The 24,644-nt window shown below is 35.9% G+C and overlaps 1 protein-coding gene across 11 annotated transcripts in view; it reads left to right on the forward strand.

Moving 5' to 3' along the window:
• The first annotated feature begins 232 nt into the window (after positions 1-232).
• Positions 233-24,644, forward strand: part of LOC149227923 (uncharacterized) — a 45,761-nt gene continuing 21,349 nt past the window's right edge. For 2 of the 11 annotated variants that reach the window (XR_016247827.1, XR_016247828.1), the window contains exons 1-9: positions 239-645; positions 1,141-1,212; positions 1,343-1,414; positions 1,542-1,613; positions 1,796-1,867; positions 2,094-2,165; positions 2,283-2,351; positions 3,085-3,156; positions 3,268-3,339. Coding sequence is in view for 5 of the 11 variants with exons in the window: in XM_089377989.1 (XP_089234115.1) it covers positions 488-645; positions 1,141-1,212; positions 1,343-1,414; positions 1,542-1,613; positions 1,796-1,867; positions 2,094-2,165; positions 2,283-2,351; positions 3,085-3,156; positions 3,268-3,339; positions 17,780-17,798 (750 nt within the window). In the remaining 6 variants the exon portion in view is untranslated. The other 9 variants (XM_089377989.1, XR_016247830.1, XR_016247831.1 and 6 more) reach the window with 9 other exon arrangements.

Raw genomic sequence — 24,644 nt, forward strand, 5'->3', positions numbered from 1 at the left:
TTCATACCGAACGTGTAACACTCCTAACCGATATAACTACATAGTAAAAAAAAAATTAAGTAAAATTCTCACACTATCTATAACCCATCAGGGCCACACATGGTTCAACCATTCACTATGACTATTTACATGTGTGTTTGCATTGACTGACGTGCCCACCCCCTTGGCATTGTTTTGGGTTCAGTTTCTGATTCACCCTTGTGATTAGTGTTCCAGGTGCATTTATGTCAAATAATTGTAAACTGCCAGCAAACATACTGTATGTTACTACTCTGTCCTACCACTCCGTAAGTATTACAATGTGAATTCATTTGGCATTACAGTTCTCGCGTTGCATTTAACTATTACGCTATTCGGACTGACGTGGCATGGCAGATGAGACTTGGGAGTCTGTGACCTTGGGTTCCCCACCCCATCGACGGCGAAGGAGAAAGGATGATAATCCAACGGCTTGGCTCCTACCCGAAGGCTATTCCACCGCCTTAGCATGGATATGCATCATTCTCCCTTGCCTTTTACATTGGATTCAGATCTCTGGTTTCTCTTATACATAGTAAGCGCTTCATGTGGCCGAATGACAACCAGTGGGGTTTTGTTGCAGTTTAAATCCTTCCTAGGCACCTGGATGGCTCTGTTCTACACTAGGTGATGTTTCTTTTCTGTTGACGGTCATTCATACTTTTCTTTTGTATTGTACAGCTCGAACTTTTCCTGTTCTCAGTCTCAGTTCTTTAAAAAAAAAATTACTATGTAGTTATATCGGTTAGGAGTGTTACAGAATGGCTCATGAAAAAACCTTGAAAATCCCTTTAAAGTAATGTTCACCCCACCTATCTAGGAAAGTCGCTTTTCAAGAATTTATCTATCCAAACAAAAATGATTGTTCAACTACAAGTTGGTTAAAGCAGATCTCACCATATGCAACACTTGTAGTCTGGTTCAAGATGCATATATTACTTTACAATAGATAATTGTTAAGTATTATGCTAAAAACAACTATCTTTTGAGAAGATATCTTATGCCAAACCAAGCTGCTATGTGTGTCTAAACGTCCCTCTAGTCAAATCTACAAGTCATCATTCTCATGGTTTATATTTTATAGAAACCGCTGACTTGATTTGATCTTCAATGTTGCTGCAGAGATGTCTCTTTAAATTATTTATATGGAGACATTCCCTTTTCAATATCGAAGTTGAAACAACTAGAAGAACTGTAAGTATCCTAACATTCTGCACTTGCTCGCTATTGTAAAGAATTTAGCTTAATTTGTAGATGTTTTTGTATTTTGCCTTGTCTTAGAAGGGAGTGAAAGCTGCTTCTGACACATTGATCAAATTTACAGGATTGTGAAGAATAACCAATTAATGGGGCCTATACCTTCAACGTTGTCTCAGATTCCAAACTTGAAGAAAATGTAGGTTGGGAATATTATTTTGGATTCTACTCTGTTTGCTGCCCTTTACTTGTCAAAGAATTGCATAGGATGTGTAAACTCTGGATTCTGGAGGAGTATCATTTAACAATGCTTTTGCATTTTTTAGGGATTTTGCAGACAATCAATTAAGTGGGGAGATCCCCAGGCTTATCTATTGGAATGAAGTTTTGCAATATTTGTAAGAGTCTGGGTTCTTTATGAGTTTTCCTGGACTTATCGTTCTCTCACTAAGCAAAAATTGCTTTTATTTTCCTGTTAAGGTTTGGAAGAAGAATTTGTGTTAATAGTACTATTCTTAGGTTTGCAAACTAAATTTGGCACCCATTCTTTTCGAAATGGGAATATTGTTATCATTTCTAGGGGGCTGCACAACAACTTCTTAGTTGGGACTCTTTCCCCTGACATGTGTCAATTGACAGGATTGTGGTTCTTGTAAGTCATAATACTTCTGCCTTGTGGAGTAGATGCAGAATTTTTTAAAGCTTTCTTTCTTCAAATTAATTCTGCATATGAAACCCATCAAAACTCGCGGTCACAGAGCATTTATCATTAAATTTACGTATCTTGATGAAGCGTTTTCAGTGCATTAACGAATTTTACCTGAAGGATTCTTCGTGGTAGCTTAAATGTTTCTAAGTAGTTGATCTCTGTTATGCAGTGATGTGCGAGGCAACAACTTGTCGGGGACCATTCCTGAGAATATTGGCAATTGTACAAGCTATGCAGTTTTGTATGTTTTCTGATTTCCTAACTGGATTTTAAATGAAAAAACGGGTGTAAATGTATGGTTTGATGCAAGACTCGTGATCTCAATTACTTACTGAATTGGGGCTGGTATTCTTATCAAGGACTTATCATACAATCAACTTACCGGAGAGATCCCCTTCAATATTGGGTTTCTACAAGTGGCTACTCTGTAAGTGGAGATATTTCCAAGACTGAACTGTGTTCTAGTATCAGGAATTTTGTGTTGAATAGGCAGGGATATGAAATTATGCAGGTTGTCTAAGTAATGCAATTCATTGGATGGTATGCACTATTCAACCGACATCATTAATTTGGTTGCTTTAGTTGTCCTACCCTAATTTTAAAGTGGTTATCCTAGGTCGTTACAAGGAAACAAGCTGACCGAAAGGATACCTGAAGTAATTGGTCTCATGCAGGCTCTTACTATTCTATAAGTACAGTGTTTTCTAGATCTCAACTTGTCCAAAATTTTCCTGTGATCGGATTAAAGTATAATCTCTTACATTTAATTGCATGGAAGCCTAGATCAATAAGAATCCATAATGATTTTGGATATTGTCAATACATTTCTTATGCAGAATCAATCAATATTCCTTCATTCATTAATAAATGTTTTGTGACCTTTGGAAAAATCTTGATTATGTAATTATGGTGTAAGCTTTAGTGTACTGATACAATTAATATTTATTATAGGGATTTGAGTGATAATCATCCTTACTGGAACAGTTCCTCCTATTCTAGGAAACTTGACTTACACTGATAAATTGTGAGTTGCTTGGTAGTTAATGCTCGAATTGTTCCCATCTGGGTTTGTGAAAGTCCATTACTTTTTTACTATAGATTTCCTTTATGTTCAATTTTCAAGAAGCTGACTCTCTTGTTCTTTCTTTTGCACTACTCAGATATTTACACAGTAATAATCTCACGGTATCTATTCTGCCAGAATTAGGGAACATGACAAAGTTGGGATACCTGTAAGAGATTCCAATCACATATTTTGTGATGATTGATATGTAAGAAATGGAAACTAGACGTGCATGATAATAAATAGCTCTTTGATAGTCAACGGTTGTATGCATATGCAGGCAGCTAAATGACAATCAGATGACTGGGAAAATTCCATCTGAGCTGGGGAATTTGGAACAGCTGTTCGAATTGTAAGTTTTTGTCCAAACCCTTTTCTAGAAAGTGGAGATAAAAATGATAGAAATATATTGAAACCTCCCATACACTAAGCATTAATCTATGATATCTTTTGGATTCTTGCTGTAAGTATTTAACATTCCAAGGTTGTATTTTTTTTGAGACGAAAATCTTGCCAGAAATCAACTTGAAGGTCCGATCCTAAAGAATATTAGTTCATGTGTTGCTCTCATTTTCTTGTAAGTGATATAATCTTCAAGCCAAGTGATGAATTTGTGGAGCATAATTTCCCACTAGCTAACAATATTAACGTTGTGCCTTCATTCTCCTTTATCCTGTAGCAATATGCATGGCAACTATTTGAATGGAACTATTCATTTGGAATTTCAAAAACATAACAGGCTAACTTATCTGTAAGTAATCCTGGGCCATATTTTAAATTGACCTATAACATAATGAGCTGTTGAATTGCATTAAGCATATTCAATGTGACTAATGGATAACGTTAATGCATTTATAGAAATTTGTCCTTCAACAATATCACGAGAACAATTCCTGTAGAGCTGGGGCATATTATAAATTTAGACAGATTGTGAGTTTTAGTTATTCTAGTGTCTTGGTACATTCATCTTGATGGCTAGATGCCTAGTGAGAAGACCGTTGGTCATGGAGATGATGCCTTTAAAACTTTCTTCAACAAAACTAGAGTCGAAAGCATGTTCCCCCTACTGTATTTGTAGATCTGGAGCCGATTTTCATTGACGAGTAACCTGTAAGCTGGCCAGAAGATGCCAACAAATGTTGAGCTTGTTGGAACCAGTTGAACATCCTAATAGAGATGGTGATCAATCGCGGATGGCTCAGCCAATGGAATATTTGTCGCATCATCATCAAGGGGGTATGAATTTCAAAGAACCTGTTGATGGAAATTCCCAAGCAAAATTCTGTGAAATGAAAAATTTATTGAGACCATTGGGCACATCTATTTATGATGGAAGTATGTGACTCGAACAAGAGATGTCATATCTCTAATATTGCAAGAATTTTTAGACCATGAACTCAAATTCATTGAAATGCAGTAGCATAATAGTGAATTGTAAAAATTAAAGATTCAATGTGGGTAGTCACTAATCTAATTTAATTAGGTTAATGAAGTAAATTATTACAGGATTGGATTAACTAATGAACTGGTGCAGTTCTTGGGATTGGTGGAGTTCTTGGGATTAGCGTAGCCCTAAAAGCATGCCACGAGTTTCAAGAAATGATTTTCTTATTTATTTATATTCAGGGCATGAGAAGGATGCATTATTTAATATGGTTCTAGAGCTGATCGTGATCATTTGAGGGAAATTCCTCTTTTTAATTGCCCCTATATTACATTTCAACTTTCTCTGTGGAGTGAAATCTTGTAACAACAGTCTGATCCTCAACAATGAAGCTCTAGGTATTTTTGTTCTTTTCCATGGATAAGCAAACACAAATTTTCCTCATGAATAATATTCTCTTCATTAATTTGTTCATAGCTTATCTTCTATTGTCTGAAATATCCGCCATGAGTGACCAAAATGTAGAAGAGTTGTGTCCCATACAAAACAATACTTTGTAATTTGATTTTGTATTTGAAATTTACTGCAAGAGGAAATCTATGGAAATTTGAAAACAATATTCTGATTATTTTATCAAACGACAAAGAGCGTTTAGAAGGGTAATTGCACAATGATCCAATCCAAAAAAAATGGTTTTCCACAAACCAATTAACTCTTCTAGAAAAATTCAACAATTCCAATTTAATAATCCTATCGGCCTCTCTTTGTACCTTTTGGGACAATTGCTAGTAATAACCCATATGCGCTAGTTTCTATAAGACTGCAATTTCTGTGGTGGTTTCTCTCATACACGAGTACTATTTGTGAACTTTGAATGTGAAACTACTTTGAAAGAATATTCAAAATGATTTTATTTATTTATTTTAAAATAATTTTTTATATTGTCTCTAGAGAGACAATAGTTTGAATTATGGACATTTGTTTTTTTTTAAATGATTTTTTATATTGTCTCTAGAGAGACAATTATGGACATATAATTTTTTAAAATAACTTTTTATATTGTATCTAGAGAGACAATAGTTTGAATTATGGACATTTATTTTTTTAAAATAATTTTTTATATTGTCTCTAGAGAGACAATTATGGACATTTATTTTTTTTTTAATAATTTTTTATATTGTCTCTAGAGAGAGAATAGTTTGAATTATGGACATATTGTCTCTATAGAGACAATATGTTTTTAATCTCAGCTATTGTCTCTAAAAAGACAAAAATGTAATTGTCTCTAAAGAGACACAAATGAAGTTGTCTCTAGAGAGACAAATGAAATTGTCTCTAGAGAGACAAATCAAATTGTCTCTTAATAGACAATAATTCTTGTCTTTATAGAGACAATAATAATATGTGTTCTATATTGTCTTAATAGAGACAAATTTTTGAGACATTATATTTTGAGACACCCACTTAGAGACAATATTTAAGACAATACACAAGTTTATTTTTGTCCTAAATTCAAGACAATTGACTCAAATATTGTCTTAAAACCCCCCTACATGTAGTAGTGTGTGTACCTGATGATATCCAGATATTTGATCAATCTTTGAGAACATTGTTTCTCCCTTCAACTGGTCGAACAAGTCATCAATCCTCAGCAATGGATACTTGTTCTTGATGGTCACTTTGTTCAGCTGCTTGTAGTCAATGCATAATATAAGAGTACCATCTTTCTTCTTCACAACGAGTACCGGTGCACCTCATAGTGATACACTTGGCCTAATGTATCCTTTGTCCAACATTTCCTTCAACTCTAGCTTCAATTCCACCAACTGAGGTGTGCTAATCCTGTAAGGTGCTTTTGGTGTTGAAGTTGCCCCTAGCACCAACTCAATAGAAAAGTCTACCTCCATGTGAGGTGGAAACTCTATAATATGCTCAGAAAACACATCCTTGAACTATTGTAAAACTGGGTACCTAGTGAACACATCTGTATCCTCAACTTCCTTACCTTTGTCACTAGAAATGTGCACTGAAAATAACACACACTCTTTCCTACGACTGCTCTTTTTTTCATAGTTGTTACCATCCTAGCTGATGTGGCTTTCTTCTTACCCTGTAAGACTCTTGGTTCCTCATTGTCATCAAAGAACTCAATACCTTTCCCATAACAATCTACCTTGGTTCTATGAAGGTACAACCAATGAATTCCCAACAACATATTGTATGATCCCAATCGTAATACATTCAAATGTGTTGCGATAGGCATACCATTCAAGTCAAATGCACAAACTATTATCCAATGATGCACTTTCTTCTTTGTACATGTATCCAACTACACTAACCAAGATTTTTCATGCAATTCCTTAATCAAACCACACTTATCGACCAAGTCCTGACTAACATAGATATATTAGATCCAAGGTCAATCAAAATAGAATTAACTTGATCATAAATCATATTGTCCATATTAATGATGAATGCATCATGGTCTGCTTGTTTGTTATCCAATGTTGCATAAATACGAGGAACTCTCTAAAGAACATCCCCAAAAGTTTGTGCATCCTGCACACCATATATCTAAGGCCTACTACCCTGATTTTGTGGACAATCTCTCCTATGATGATCTTTTGCACAAGTACAACACTCTACAGGATTCCATCCTACATCCTTATTCTTCTCCTTAGATTGATGTCCATGTCCTCTATTTGATGCATCGAACCTCTTAAGTGGTGCAACATTCTCTTTATCACCTAAATCATGTGGTCTTACTCTCTTCTTGTCCCATTTTACTTTGTTTTGGGAATTACCTTTCCATTCTGGTTTAGTCTTGGACTTGCGCTTCGATTTTTCATAGCAATGTTTTAGTTTTCGAATTTCTTCCTCCAATGATCTATGCTCATCAAACTCAATCCTATCTTTGAATGCCATTGGTAACCCACTAGTAAAACTCTGAATCTTGGCCTTCTCCTCCTTGAGGTAAGGCACATACCTTAGTAGCTCCAAGAACTTGCTAGTGTATGCATCATCTGTCATAGATCCCATCTTTAGCTCATAGAATTATTTTTCCCTATCATCAAAGTATATCCCTGACAAATACTTCTTCTTGAATAGCCATTCAAACTCACTCCAAGTCAATTCTTCCTCATGTATACCTCTGACATTCTTCACATCTTCCCACCAAATGTATGCTTTACCTTTGAGATGAAATGTAGCTACTTTGTCTTTCATGTTCTTTGAATAATCATGCAACCTGAATAACTTCTTCATACCAAGCAACCATGCCTCTGCATCATGTGATTTATTCACATCTCCATCAAATGTAGGTGGCTTTTCTTTCTTAAACTCACCCGGAAAATACCCCTTATCGCTCCTCCTATAAGGATGATAATGATATCGATCATCGTGATTTTCATAACCATAACTAGAATGGTACATGCATTTATCCCCTATCCTATCTTGAGTGTTCAAAAATCTGCCATATCTGACTGTGTCACCACCATCTGACTTATGACCACCATGTGACCTACTACCATATGCCCCATTAGTTTTGTCCTCCTGCTCATGGTTGATCCTAAGTGGTCCCTCTCGCTACAAATATTAAAAACGCTGAAGTATCACTGCATTTACATCTACTAGCTTCTCTCATGCCTGTATAATTTGGTCATTATCTACCTTACAACTCCTTATTTCTTCCTTTAATCTTCTTAGTGTATTTTCCAAATCAAAAGAGTTCCCAACACCATACTACTTTTCTGATTCATAGGGAGAGTCTTTGTAGTCTACCATCTTGCTAGCCATTTGACATTTCTTCTTGCAAGGTATATTATGTCCACTAAACCAAATCACAATAAGCCAACATACCTTAGTATATCTCGGGGAGGATACCATGTCTGCAAGATCAGTGTGATACATGTATCACATAATTATGGCAGCATATAGAAACATAACGCATAAGTATATAACCATGCACCGATCATTCTAGCTAGGGTCCAATAACCAATGCATGACCTTATCAACAACACATACCACAACCTCATGCATGAAAACAACCACTACATCATTGTACAATTGACCACATGCAAAAATTAACATGCATAAGTAATTCGTAAACAACCACACACATGCATAAACACATGTAATCAAGAAAATACAAATGATACTTGAAACCAAACCTACAATAATGATACATGTAACCAAACATACAAGAATGTAACCAAGAGACATATAAAAACATGTAACCATTTATACACTCATGACGATGCACTCCACAATAATAACATCAAGTTCCTCATGATGACATCACTAAAACCATGATCAAAATTATGTAAATGCAACAAGCACATGGAATGGTAGTGTAAGAGACACACATGCAATTGACATGAATGCATGACCAACACACTACCGATCTAGTCTAAGGGGTGAACAATGTTATGATATCACTTTGTAACACCCTCCTCCCACATCTACCCAAGAAACCATCCAGCTGGGGTAAACATGTGATGAGAAGCCACTATGATATGATTCGACCTCCTCAATCATGTTAAGGAAGTGGAACCGATGGAAACACACCATAAATACATCCAACATCATTATTAGAACCCTTAGGAACCAACCCAACCTTTCTGTCAACTAGCCCCTCGGTCCCACTAACATCTTTGACTACTTGACCTGTGGACGCTCTCATGCTATGGGTATGCTAATTTCCACGTACATATGGACGCTCTCACAGGCCTACAAGCCAGCATCCAAGGACTCTTTTTACCAATGTTGTTCCAGCGTCCCCAGGATTTGAGTCACTTTTAAAGGCCCATAGCCCAGGTCACTGCCCATAATTGATTCACATATTCAGAGCAGTGAAATAACAAGGAAATGACAGTATAAATGCAATCACTTGAATGAGACCTTGACTAGACCCTTACTAGCCATGACAGACATTTCGTCAAACATATCACGAATATGTAATCTATAGGTGTAAATAACATATATGAGCATAGGGGTCTCATACTTAGATGAGAATTGCTAAGAGACATTGATTCATCAACATATTAACTTATGTTTCATCCACAAGGTCATAGGTACATTGATTATTTATTTACAAGTAAAAACATGATGGGAGTCATGCATAGCTACTGTCATAAATCACATATAAGACTAGCATTATAGAAACAGAGTTACCAATGAAATCACATCTATATAAACCACATATAATCTAGCGTAATACTCATAGAAATACAAGGAGAAATAACCTCATATTGATGATGCAAAATCCAAACCCAAGATGGTACTTCCACGTTCCACCTGACTATAGAATGGTTGAGCCAAATATCTCTTCAGCCTTTAACCCCCGTGCCATATTCTAAGCATGAATGTGGGATCTTATAGAACACATCAATCAAAAACTATCGAGGGCTTCCAAATGTTATCCACCTCAACCCATGAAACATTGATTCCACCTCACGGTCAGACATCACAAAACCATCAATAGATTGGTCTCTATCAAAGCCTTCTAGAGTGTTTTTCCAACCAAGGCTTCCAGGAGTAGTAACTCAACCCACATCTTTTACCGGGCTTCCATATCATTTCTCCAACTAGGGATTCCAGGACTAGTAACTCAACCCACCAAATTCCTTTTCTCCTAATTTCCTTTATTTTCGTAAATAAATGTGCGAGGCTTCCACTTTTCCTTGCATGAAAGTGTCCAGGAACCTCTAGATGCTCTCACGGGCCTACAAGCTAGCATCCACAAATTCTTTTTTTCAGTTTTGTGTCAGTGTCCCAGGGATTTAAACCACTTTTTCATGCCTAGAGCCCAAGTCACTGCCCAAAATTGAGTCACATCTTCATAATAGTAAAATAACAAGGAAATGGCAATATAAATTCAATCACTTGAACATGACCTTAACTGGACCCCTACTAGCCAAAACAAGCATTTCGTCAAATATATCATGAATATGTAATCTATAGGTGTCAATAATGGATATGAGCTTAGGGGTCTCATACTTCGCTAAGAATCACTAAGAGACAGTGATACCTCAACATATTAACTGGCATTTCATCCGTTAGGTCATAGATACATTGATTATTCATTTACATGTAAAAACATGATGAGAGTTGTGCATAGCTACTTTCATAAAACACATATATAACTAGCATAATAGCAATAGAAATACCAATCAAAACAAAACCATATAAACCACATATAATCCAGTATAATACTCATAGAAATAAAAGTTGAAATAACCTCATATTGATGATTCGAAATCCAAACATGGGATGGGACTTCCACATTCCACCCGACCATAGAATAGCTGAGCTAAATCTATCTTCAGTCATTCACCCCCATGCCATATTCCAAGCATGAACATGGGATATCATAGGACACATCAATAAAAAACCATCAAGGGCTTCTAGAGGCCATCCAAATCAACCCATCAAATAGTGATTCCACCTTACAGTCAGACATCACAAAACCATCATCAAGATGTTCTCTATCGAAGCCTTCAAGGGCTTCTAGACAATTTGTCCAACCAAGGCTTCGAGGACTAGTAACTCAACCCACATATTTTACCGGGATTCTAGAGAATTTTTCGAACCAAGGCTTCAAGGAGTAAGAATTAAACCCACCAATGCCTTCTCCTCCTATAGGAAAAGTGTTGAATTACAGCAAGTCTTGGAAGGATCATGTTCAACATGTTGACTGGGTGCTCAAAATAGTAGAGGAGAAACAATTATATGCAAAAAGCTCCAAATTTTTCTTTGGAGTACAAGAGGTGGAATATTTGGGACATATTGTATCTAATGAAGGTGTTAAGGTAGACCCTAACAAAATTAAAGCCATTAAGGAATGGAAAATCCCCACATCCATAAAGCATCAACGAGGATTTCTTAAGTTGACAGGGTATTATCGCAAGTTTGTTAAGAATTATGGGAGAATAACAACACCTCTAACAACATTATTGGAGAATGATGAATTTTCATGGACTCCATAAGCAACAAAGGCCTTTGAACATCTTAAGGAAGCAAGGTTCCAAACAGTGGTCTTAGCTACACGAGACTTCACAAAAACCTTTATTGTGGAATGTGATGCTTTAGGAAATACAATTGTTGTTGTTTTAATTCAAGATGAAAGACCCATTGCTTTCAAAAGTCGTCTAATCAAAGGAAAGTATTTACACAAATCTATTTATGGTATAAAGGGATTTTTTCACGTAAACCACTTATTACATGGTCAATTTTCATGGAGGAAATGATAGGACATTGTGAGGACACAAAGAGAAACACCTTCTTTAGCTAGTTGATAATTCTAAAAAAAAAGGGTTCAATGGCAGAGCACATTGATGACTTTCAAAAATTGAATATAAGGGTAAATGATATTTCAGAAAAACAAAGGATTGATGTCTTCATAGGGACTTTAAAGGATAACCTTCAACATGAGGTTCATCTTTGGGAACCTGATTCATTGGAGAAGGCATTCAAGTTGGCTAGAAAAATTAAAAGAAAAATTATGGAAACAAGGAAGCCCACCACTCACAACTATAAATATGGAAGTGTTTTTGCTCCTAGCCTCCCACAACCTACAAGTTTTACACCACAACAATTTGAAGAAAAAAGAGAAAGAGGGCTTTGTTACATTTGTGATAGCATATAGACTAAAAGTCATAAGTGTGCCAAGAAGAAATTATTTTACATAGATTGTGAAGAGGAGGAATAAAAGGATCAAGAAACATCAAAAGAAGAGGATATACACCAAGAACCAACCCTAGAGAAAGAAGAAATGAATCCGACCATATCTTGTAAAGCATTTGCAAGAATTACCACTTCTCAAACTCTCCAGATAGAAGGACATATCAAGAAGAAAAAGGTTCAAGAAGTGAAAGATCACATCAAGAAATAAGAAATGAATCCAACCATATCTTGTAATGCATTGTCTAGGATCACCAGTCCTCAAACTATCAAGATAGAAGGACATATCAAGAAGAAAAAGGTAATAGTGTTGATTGATTCAGGGAGTACCCATAATTTTATTAATTGTAAGATAGCCAAGGAATTTAACAGCTTCCTATACCCAGCACCAAAGTGTCAAGTGATGGTTGCAAGTGGAGGAACCATAAATTTCTCTGGAAAGTGCCATAACATCAAGTTATCCATGGGGGAATATGTATTAAATAGCCCAATGCTTTCCATTCTAATGGGTGGTGCTGATGTTGTACTAGGAGTCCAATGGCTACAATCTTTGGGTACAATAGCTTTTAATTTTCAAGAACTTTTCATGAAATTTTGTGTGGAAGGAAAGGAAGTTGAATTAAGGGGTATTGCAGGGAAACTGGGAAAGATAATAAGCTCTAACAGTATGACAAAGCTTCTAAAGGAGGAATAGCGAGGCGTAATTAAAAAATCATGTTCGTTAGAGGTTCCCACATCGAAATCATCTATTTCTCTAGATATCCAAAAAGTCTTGGACAATCATTCAAAGGTATTTGAAACTCCCAAAGGCCTCCAACAGTTACCGTGATCATGCTATTCATTTGATTCCGGGAAGTGTTCCTCCAAACATCAAGTCGTACAGATATCCCTATGCACAAAAGAGTGAAATTGAACGTATGGTTGCAGAAATGCTAGAGGCTGGTATAATTCAACCTAGTCAAAGCTCTTTCTCTGCTCTAGTAGTATTGGTGCACAAGAAGGATGGATCATGGTGCATGTTTCCACATTATAGGGAGCTCAACAAGCTCACTATTAAAGATAAATTTCCCATTCTTAACATTGATGAATTATTGGATGAATTGCATGGATCAATTTACTTCACCAAGTTGGACCTTCGTTGAGGATATCATCAAATGAGAATGAAGACTGAAAACATTCTGAAAAAACATTTAGAACTCATGAGGGTCATTATTCATTTTTGGTCATGCCTTTTGGCCTTACCAATTCACCTTATACATTTCAAGGTTTGATGAATTCTGTTTTCAAACCCTTCCTTGGAAGATTTGTGTTAGTATTTTTTGATGATATAATAATCTATAGCAAGTCTTTGAAGGATCATGTTCAACATGTTGACAGGGTGTTGAAACTATTGGAGGAGAAACAATTATATGCAAAAAGCTCCAAATGTTACTTTGGAGTACAAGAGGTGGAATATTTGGGTCATATTGTATCTCATGAAGGTGTTAAGGTAGACCCTAACAAAATTAAAGCCATTAAGGAATGGAAAATCCCCACATCCATAAAGCATCAACGAGGATTTCTCAGTTTGACAGGGTGTTATCGCAAGTTTGTTAAGGATTATGGGGGAATAACAACACCTCTAACAACATTATTGGAAAAAGATGCATTTTCATGGACTCCATAAGCAACAAAGGCCTTCAAACATCTCAAGGAAGAAAGGTGCCAAGCACCGGTCTTAGCTACACCAGAATTCACATGAACCTTTATTGTGGAATTTGATGCTTTAGGAAATGGAATTGGTGCTCTTTTAATTCAAGATGAAAGACCCATTGCTTTCAAAAGTCGTCCAATCAAATGAAAGTATTTACACAAATCTATTTATGAGAAGGAAATGTTGGCAATACTACATCCACTTAAGAAATGGCGACCCTACCTAATGGGAAGACACTTCAAGGTAAAAACGGATCATGATAGTCTTAAATTCTTTTTAGAGAAAATATTATCCTCTGAAGAGCAACAAAAATGGGTCACAAAGATTTTGGGTTATGACTTTGAAATCATCTACAAAAAATGGAAGAAAAATGTTGTTGTAGATGCACTCTCAAGAAAGGATGAGGATGTGGAAGCATTGTTTTGTGTTATTTATATTATACAACCAGATTGGATAAATGAAGTAAGGGATGAATGGAAGAATGATGAAGAAGTGTGGCTACTCATTCAAAAGTTGCAGAAGATCCCACTTCAAATAATATTGTCAGAATTTGATGAGGAAAGAAAAATCATATTAGGACCTGAAGCAACCACAGAAACAAGAAATCGACAGCGACAAAATCGATCAATTTCAGAGTATCTCATCAAGTGAAAGAAATTACCTACTGAAGATTCCACATGGGAGGATGATAATTTTATACAAAATCATCCAGAATTACTCAAGCATTGAGGACAACATTTTTTGAAGGAGAGGGGCATGGTCCCTATACTACTAGTGTAACCCCTTATTGTTATTAGTACAACCCCCTTAATATATTGTTGTGCCCATGTAGTCCCCATATTTTTATTATTATGCCCCATAGAAACCCACTATTGTTATTGTTGTGGCCTTACATTATTATTGTTATATCAGCTCTGATTACATTATGAACCCTTAGACTCCTATATATAGAAAGGATGTCTTGTCATTTGTATCATCCAAGAATTGTTGATTTGTGTAATGTAAAGGAGGTTGCCCCTTCAAAGAGGCTTATTTCTAAGGCATTGATCCATCTTTTCTATTTTTTTGCGAGTTGGTTTCCTAACATCTTCCCTCATTTGAAGATATCATTCTTTCCCATGTGAGAAAATATGGAAACAAAGCAGCAATTCTTTTAGCTAATTGGGGTTTTTTAAATGTTTGGAGGACACTCAATTCTCTTTAGCATCCGTGAGACCTTAAGCACATTTTGGATCATGATATTGAAAACAAAAATGACCTTAACCAAGTAATGTACAAGAGATCCCCTCACCGTGTAGAAATGGAATAGTGGGGATCCATATCATGGTTAGCATATTGAGGAAAAAAGACGCGAGAGATATTGTTTAGGCCCTCACACACTCACCAACCTTTTCAAGTCATTTGTATTGGTAAGATGCACCATAAAATATAAGAGCTTGTTTATATAGAATATTGAAAGAAGAAATAAATTATTTTAATGTCCACGAGGCTAAAGATAGCCTATGGGACAGATTGCTTCTTCATCTACTTGATGTATTCGGCCCTTTTTCTGTGAAGCTTCACAATATATGCTCCCAGCTTCTCGACAAACCCATCGTTAAATAGATTATCCCAAGAGCTAGTTGCCACTGTATCTGCATAACTTTTCATGTTGTCTTTGAAGGCCTCACATTCTAAAATGAAATGTTTTTCTCTTTCCACTTTTCCAGAAGAACAAAAAATGCATACCCTTTCCTCCCACACATCCTTTGCCTTTTCCAGTGCCTTGTTTCACAACGAAGTTGATGTGAATTATTCATTAACTCAGCAATAAGAATTTTGGCTCTCCAAGAGATACTAGCCTCTATCTATGCTTTTGGTTGATGATTATGAGAGGGATTAAACACTTCAATATAGTAATTTTTCTTTCTTCCTGGCTCCTTATCCCAAGCACATTTGTGGAACTTTTCCATAACAAAAGATTTTATCTCTTTGATGTTTATGGGACACGCGTTCAAGCAAATACTCCATTTACTAAACCATTTTGTTATTTTGTTGCATCCAAGTTTTTTTTCTCTTGCACAATCTATCATTCAAGACAACCTTAGGTCATCTACCCTCTTCCATTTGCTCAATTTTTTTTAAATACCTTATGACTCACACCGTAGTAATTGCTTCAATAGGAGCATTCCTTGTCTCACTTAAAAATATATCATAAAGAACTACAATTTTAATCTTAAATTTGTTTCTAATCAAACACTTCTGAATTTTCTCAATTTGTCTCCAGTGCATGTCGGAGGTAATGCTAGCCCACAGTTCACAACCATAGAGAATCACCAGAATCACTAGAAGCCCAAAAAGAGTTTGACTGGTCTTCCAGTCCCATAACTCTCCCTCTCTACACTTATTTTGAAAAGCATAAAATGTTTTCCAACCCCACAAAGTTCTTTTCTTTCTACAACCATTCGAGCTTAGATTTTTGTTGAAGTCAATTCGGAGGTATTTGTAATCCGCAACTTCTTCCACAATGTTGCCTTCAAAGTAGAACTTATGTTGTTTATCTTTTCTTTTCTTACATAAGGCCACTACTTTCGTTTCGCTGATCTTGACTTGCATCCCCACACTTCTACAAATCCTCAAGGGATAGTAAGTGCTCTTGCAAACCAAGAGCTGATTTAGCAATCAAAATAAAGTCATATGCACACAAAAGAAGCCTTATAACAAACTTGCACAAATAGATACCATCACTCCCTTGCGAATTTAACCACTCAAGCTTGTCGATATATAAACCAAAAAGGGTAGGAGACAATGGGCAACCTTGCTTGACCCCGATATCCTTCTAAAACTTTCAGAAATGCCTAGTGCTCCATTTTTTGCCAAAGTTTATCCCTAGGAACCTTTTCTGAAATCAACAAAGCAACAAAAGACTTCTTCCTTCTTCTCCCAAACTTTTTTAATGATGTGCCTTAAAATTATGCAATGATCAATGTGGAATGCTCAAGTCTTTATAGAAATTTTCAATAAGCATAAGTGTGACTTGAGTGATATATATATATATATATATATATATATATGGTTAAAAATATTCTAAATTTATGGAAAATTTATTAATTCGTCAAGTAGATGGAATTTATAATCATAAATAACCAAGTAATATTATCGAACTTGAAGAAAATCAATGAAACCTGTGTTCAAAACCAGTACATTAAGTTTAAGAATAAATAAAAGAAAATCAATGAAATGTGTGTTGAAAACTAGTAAGTTAAGTTTAAAAATAAATAAAAAACAACGGTTGAGAGAAGAAAAAAACAATAATAATTCGGAAGAAAAACAATAAAATTTCCGGATAAAAATGAGGATAAGAGAAAATAACAACATCATTGCCACTCTGCGTGTGAAAGGCCCCAAAATACCATATTAACATGGAGAACGTGGTAAGTTGGTGGACATATGATGAACGTAAGCAGCTTCTAAGTCAGCCGGCGGGCGTGATATACCTATGCTCTGCTATAAATATATATTTGATTTCGATTTCGACTTGTAAATTCAATTTCCTTCACAGAGGTCGTCAACCAGCATTGCAGAATCTCGACATGGATATAACATTCCGAGCAGTGGGTAGTGACCAGCCCGAAACCAGTAGAATAACCGGTGGTGATGTTAGTGATAATTCAGGCGCTGAGATAAATTTGAGACCTGCTGATTAATAAGTGGAGGTGACAATAATTGGAGGCACTGACATGAAGGAGAAATGCAATATGTGCTTTGAGGATGTGAATGTGAATGGGATGCACAAAAATATGTTTTGCCATCATAGATATTGTCTTCGTTGTATGGGTCGATACGTTGAGTCCAAGATGGTCGATTATGGCGTTGTGCCTAAATGCCCACATCCCTGGTGTAATTCCAAACTCAGTAAATATGATTGTGAGAAATTTTATGATTTGAGATTTTTTTTTATAAGAATTTAATCATAATGTAATAAGAAAGTGCTTATGTATTTTTATTTTTTATATAGGTTTTTAGGTTCTAATATTAAATTTTGTTTATTTTTAGGTGCGGTCATGAATTTTGATATGAATGCGGAATTCCATGGGATGATGATAATCATGATTGTGATGAGGAAGAAGAAACTACTGATGATGAACATAATTATGAAGATCAAGATGATGCTATATATATCAGCAATGACTATGAACATAATTTTGAAGATTAAGATGATGTTATATATATATCTTGAGTCATTTGAACTTTGGGAAAAAAGACTAACTAGTTGGAGGCTAAGGTGGTAGTCAAGGGCAAAGAGACTAGTTTTGATGAAATCATTCCTAGATGCTATTCTTGTGTTTTGGATTTTAGTCACTTGCATTCCTAAGGGAGTTTTAGAAAGATCTATAAGTATCTGTTTTAAATGCTTGTGGGATGGATCTAACCATCATTTTGTCCTTTTCTTATCTATTGGCCTGTTTATCTATCAAGGGGAAATTTTTCATAACTAGCACTCCCTAGATTGAGTGGCTATTGAAGTTTTCCCATTCTTTCTCATTTTCAACAACCTTCTATCTCTTCCTAGAATAGGATCAAGATTCTATAGGAAACTAACAAATCTTTTCCATGGGGTTCTTTTATAGGGTTGAGCAAGAGGGAAATTTCTCATGTAGTGGTTGCTCTATTATATATTTATCATATAAACACTATTTTAAAGTCAATATGAGACTTGGAAGGGGTTCAAAATATTTGGAAGAACTATTATCTCATCACTCATTAATGGATTTTGCTTGTGATAAGGATTGCCATAAACTTTAAGTGTTAAGTGATTCCTTGCTAGTTATAAATTGGGTCAATGATATTCAACAATGTTACTGCTTGCAACTTAATCAAAAATTTCATAATTTATAAAGGATAAAGGTTTTTTATGTTTATTTTTTGTGCACTCATATTTAGAGGAAGAGGGAGTGAAAAGGTGATGTAGAAAATCTTTTAAAGAAAGTAATTTAGTTGGAATGGGGCCTTTGGTACATTGAGGAGGTCTTAAATGATGAACACTATAGGTTATTTCATAGTCCTTTCATGGACAACCTAAACAAGCATAATTATAGGCTCTTTTTCATCTGTGTTTTTTATCTTCATATTCTATAGGTTGATGTTGATTTGTTGATAATGATGCTATAGTAATTTCAGAAATATATTTTGATTTTAAATTATAATTCTCATAATCTGTAAACTCTACTCAGTTTTGTATTTTTTTTGTGTGGACCCCTTGGGTCAAATGATGTATAGATGTATGTTTTTTTATGGGAGAGCTGGTTTCTTTTTGTGTCCAATACATGGATATGGGTAGATATTGCATGAATACACACTTTGTTTGTGTATTTACAAAATGAAATTTTATTTATTTATATAAATAAGTTATGCTTTTTTCCTCTTAAAAAAAGAAAGAAAGACATATGACATTTGGTTCTAAACATTTTTTGCAAAAGAATGTATTGCATGAATTCCCATCCCAAAATTTGAAAATTTTTCTTAAAATAAAATTTTAAACACATTTGTATTAATATTCAAATTTATATTTTGATAAATATATCTCACATCTGCCCTTGAGTTAAGTGATAACTAAAAAAACTAGATTGTGCATAGAGATAACTAAAACAAAACTTTAATTTCCTAGACATTATGATCAAAATCCACTCTAACACATATGCTTCCTTTTTGTAGTAGTGTTCCAACATAGAATTTCTTAGAAGAATATCTAGAACAAGGTGGTAGAAGCCATGGCTCAATAACGAGATGTGGGGCATTAGGGATGATCTCAGAGAGATGGAATTTTATGGAATATCATGATTGTATGTTTTCGAAAATGGGAATGATGATGAAACCTTGATGGTATTTATTTAGATGAAGCTATCAAGCGAGAGGCTCAATTGTGTCACAACTGGGTGGAGGAAGATCTCCTCTAGAATCCCTCATGATTGCTAGATAGAGGAAGACCTCCTTTGGAATCCCTCATGACAGCTGGGTGGAGTAAGATCTCCTGTGGTATCCTTCATGATTGCTTGTTGGAGGAAGACCTCCTCTGGAATCCCTCAAGACAGCTGGGTGGAGGAAGATCTCCTATAGAGCCCTCATGACTCCTTGGTGGAGTAAGACCTCCTTTGGAATCCCATAATATGCATGTAAACTCAACATCCTTAATGTAGAAGGGTGGAGGTATGGAAGGAACCTATGGAATCCCAAGTACATCTCGAGGTCTAGTCAATGGGATGGGCTCCACATGCTAGGGGGTGACAACGACATTAATAGCAGTTTGTCAATGATTGGGAGGAGAGTAGTGAGCTTGGTCCCATTGTCCACCCCAAGTCATACAATATTAAGTATCTTAAAGTCTTGGTTTTCCCTATACATCTAAAAAAGGCTATAGGATTACATTGCCATGTTTTTAGCTAGGGTTAAAGAAGTGAACTCAAGAATGACTACATACTACTCCCTTAATGTTGACCTAAAATTCAAGAGCCTCAAGGTGAGAATAGTACTTGGACACATCCCTATTAACAAAGGAAAGCTATGTGCCCTCTTTCATACATTGGTTTAACTATAGGGCATTTCAACTTCTAATTTTTGCATCATGAGAGGGTACCCAATGCCCAATCTATATTACACATTGTTGATTGTTATATTGATTATGGAATACCTCTCTCTGCAAGGGTTCTACTATGTATTGATTGTTGGGTATTTTATTGATTGCAATATACCCATCTATGTAAGGGTACAAACTCACAATACTTGTGTCTTGGCATTGGAGTTAATTAAAGAGGTGGACTAGTGGATGACCATTAGGAGTGTCTTGTCAACTTAGATACGATAAGTTAGGCACTGACCCTCATGAAAACATATAATCTCGGTGCTTAAAGGCTAATGGTATAAAATAGATTACACATAAATTACATATTATATTAGGCTGTCACATAGAAAACCCATGGCACAAACATGACGCATTTGCTGCGAGGTGTAACTGAAGAGCCCTTACTGGTTAGCTAGTGGTGACTTCTGCATACATTTACACACCCAAGTTATCCACTTAACACCCGTGTTGAGGCTGATTATTTGTGTACAAAGTATTTCTATGAATAGGTTAGAGGATATTGTGGAGAGCAACTCACTTCTCTTACTTGCTGAAGTTTTACATAGGTGAAACTAAATTATAGGGATTTTTTGCCCAGTATAGAAGGTGCACTAGCTAGATGTACCCATACTTCCATCCTCTCAATCAATGTTTGGGGTTGTTGCTATTATTTTCTACGAAGTTGAATGACAAGGACAAGTTCACTCAGGTCACGACACACAAAAACACATTAAAATCAGTCCTTGAGTACACATAGAGTTGAGTTAGTCATTGTGTTGAATGGGTATTGGTGTTGGACTGATAAATTGGAAGGGAATCAAGGTTCAACATCCTAGCATAACTCTAGGTACGTGTGGACGTTTATTATTGCATTTTTAGCCACTGAAAATTAGTTCAAACTTAGATAAAAGGTCATAATTCTCTCTTGTTATCCAATGAATGAAAATTTTCTTATTTGATGTGTTCAATCTATTTAGATTGGTGTCATTTACTGCCAGTAGCATTAGACTGTAATTCAATCTTATTATTTGAACTGTAAGTTCATGACTCACATAGACAAATTTAGTTAAGTGACAAATTTGGAGGAATAATTTGTCAATATACATGGATGACTACTAGGCATGCTAGTATTCGTAGATCAAGGCCACCCTTGCAAACTATGTCATTGAAGGTGAGCTAGAGAATTTGCTGTGGGATGTAAAGTTAAGACATGGTTTGCTTGTAGTTGAGTCAATGTTGCTTAATATTAACCATATAGATGCATGACTCCCTAGAATTATTATGCTACCAGAACTTAATATTCAGACGAGGTTTCATATTTTATGCCATATTTTATATCAACCAAGTATGGTTGTCATACGTCTTAGAAAAGTCACTTATAGTCTTATATATATTGTGAATTGGGACTGTAACACCTTGGGTTAGGGTTAGAGAAGTAAGAAGAGGCTTTGGAGAGAAGGAATACATAATGAGATACATCCCTCCTGAAAGCTAGACAAGAGCCAAAAACTGCTATTAATGTCAATCAATCAAAAAGAGTGATCAAGAGCACTGTATGAATGTAAATTGGATGAAATACATTGATATGAAGTCCTTGAACAGATGTTCAATTGTTTCCATGACTCATCAGTGCCACAAGAAAACCTAGTAGCTGATACTAGCAACTGACTTGACAACATCTGACAAATTGCATTAGTGGATTTGAAAGTTATGTTCAAAGTCTTTAAAAACTTTGCAAATTATGGAGGGAGACCATTTAAATTACAACCTTTCCTTCTTCATGTACTTGTCTTCGTACAACCAATATTTGATCCCTAATGTCTTTAAACTTCATGAAATGTTATGAAATTGACTCTCCTTCCTGCATTTGCATTGAAAAAGACATCCTTTTAAGGAAAAAATCATCTCTATTTCTCAATGTCGTTCAGGCAACCAAGCTTCATTTACAGCCTCTTCCCCACTACCCTGGATGTTAGGAGCATTAGGGGTCTCATCCCTAGACTCTCCCCAAAGCATATAATCTACTAGTGCTTACTTGTTGAAGTTTTACATAGGTGAAAGAACATTATAGGGTTGTTTTGCCCAGTATAGAAGGTGCACTTGCTAGCTATACCCATACTTCCATCCTCTAAGTCAATGGTTGGGGTTGTTTCTAATATTTTCTATGAAGTGGAATGAGAAGGACAAGTTCACTGCGACACATAAAAACACATTAAAACTAGCGCTTGAATGCACACAGAACTAAGTTAGTCATTGTGCTCGATAGGTATTGGTGTTGGATTGATAAAAATTGGAAGGGAATCAAGGGTCAACATTCTAGCATAACTCTAGGTACATGTGGAAGTTGATTATTGCATCTTCAACAACCGAAAATTAGTTCACACTCAGATAGGAGGTCAGAATGCTCTCTTGCTATCCAATGAATGAAAATTTTCTTATTTCATGTGTTCAATCTATTTATATTGGTGCCATTTCCTACTAGTAGCCTTAGACTATAATTCATTCATATTATTTGAATTCTAGGTATGCTTAGTATTCATAGATCAAGGCCACCCTTGCAAACTATGTCATTGAAGGTGAGTTGGAGCATTTTCCATGTGATGTGAAGTTAAGACATGGTCTAATTTTAGTTTAGTCAATGTTGCTTAATGCTCACCATATAGATGCATGACTCCCTAGAATTATTATGCTATCACAACTTAATATTCAGACCAGGTTTCATATTTTATACCATATTTTATATAAGCCAAGTATGGTTGTCATAAGTCTTAGAAAAGTCACTTATACTCTTATATATGTTGCGAATTGGGACTAAACACCTTGGGTTACGGTTAGAGCAATAAGAAGAGGCTTTGGAGAGAAGGAATACATAATGAGATACATCCCTCCTCAAAGCTGGACAAGAGCCAAAAACTGTTATTAATGTAAATCAATTAAGAAGAGTGATGTATGAATGTACATTGGACGAAATACATTGATATGGAGTCCTTGAACAGATGCTCAATTGTTTTCATGACCAATCATCAATGCAACAAGACACCCTACTAGTGATACTAGCAACTCACTTCACAGCTTCACAAAAATTGCATTAGTGGTTTGAAAGTTATGTTCAGAATTTTCACAAAGTTTGCAAATGATGGAGGGAGACCATCTAAATTACAACCTTTCCTTATTCATGTAATTATCTTCTTACATCCAAAATTTGATCCCTACTGCATTTCAACTTCATGAAATTTTATGAAATTGACTCTCCTTCCTTCATTTGCATTGAAAAAGACATGATTTTAAGGAAAAAACCATCTTTATTTCTGAGTGTCGTTCAGGAAGCCAAGCTTCATTTAGAGCCTCTTCCCCACTACCCTAGATGTTAGGACCATTGGGCTTCCTTGCTATTGTTCTCCTCCTAGGATGATATAGCCAAGGGGTCTCATTCCTAGGGATCTGAAATCACTCTTGAATGATCTCAGTTAATTAATGAAGGTATTACAAACTTATGTGCTCGGGTGTGCCTATGTTATTTTATGCAACGGATCGATAAGATTGTGAAATACACAGACACTGAAACAGTAAGAGAACACAGTAAGCAAACACATAAAACACAACAAGCTTAATAAGGAGTTCACCCAATCCTCCTGTGTTACGTCTCCTAGTCCAACCTTCAGTGGTGGCCTTTCTATTGTGTCTTATAAAGCAAAGTTTTATAGCATTGAGCTCAATTTGAGACTCACTCAACACATAATGATGAGTAGAACTGTACTTAGATCCCCCAAGTCTCTAGAGTACACAGAATCCCCTTACTGAATCTTGACCTCAATTGGTCTCAATGTTATGAGCTCTGCAGCTCAGCTTGGCTTCTCTGTTCTCTACAATTTTGCTTTTCTTCCTTTCTTTGTTCTCTTTTCCTTCTTCTCCTCCTTTTCTCTCTCTTCCTGTTCGTGGCTTAAAGCCAATCTGCTCCGTAACTATTAATTTCTACTTCCTAGCTCTCTAGATCTCTTGCCTCTGTCCAATGGAATTCTCTTGCTCTGCGTCATCATCATTGTAACGCTTCACAGAGAGGTGGCCACCTGTTTCCTCATGAATTGAGTGTCAGTTCTCTTTGAACGATCGTTATTTCCGTTGCTCCAAGATTGCGTGCGAAAATGTTTCCTCTGCCAACTCATTGGTCATGCCAGATCTCAAATCTTATCCACCTCAGCCTATTTCCCTGTTGAATCTGATCATCCATCAGATTGCATCTCCGTCGTTGATATGGGGCCTCTAGATCCTATGGTCTCGGTCCATATCGGGAGAGTAAGTAGC

Source organism: Pinus tabuliformis, chromosome J (genome assembly GCF_031772625.1).
Source record: "Pinus tabuliformis cultivar Carrire ecotype Pingquan chromosome J, CPIR1, whole genome shotgun sequence".
Taxonomy (NCBI): domain Eukaryota; kingdom Viridiplantae; phylum Streptophyta; class Pinopsida; order Pinales; family Pinaceae; genus Pinus; species Pinus tabuliformis.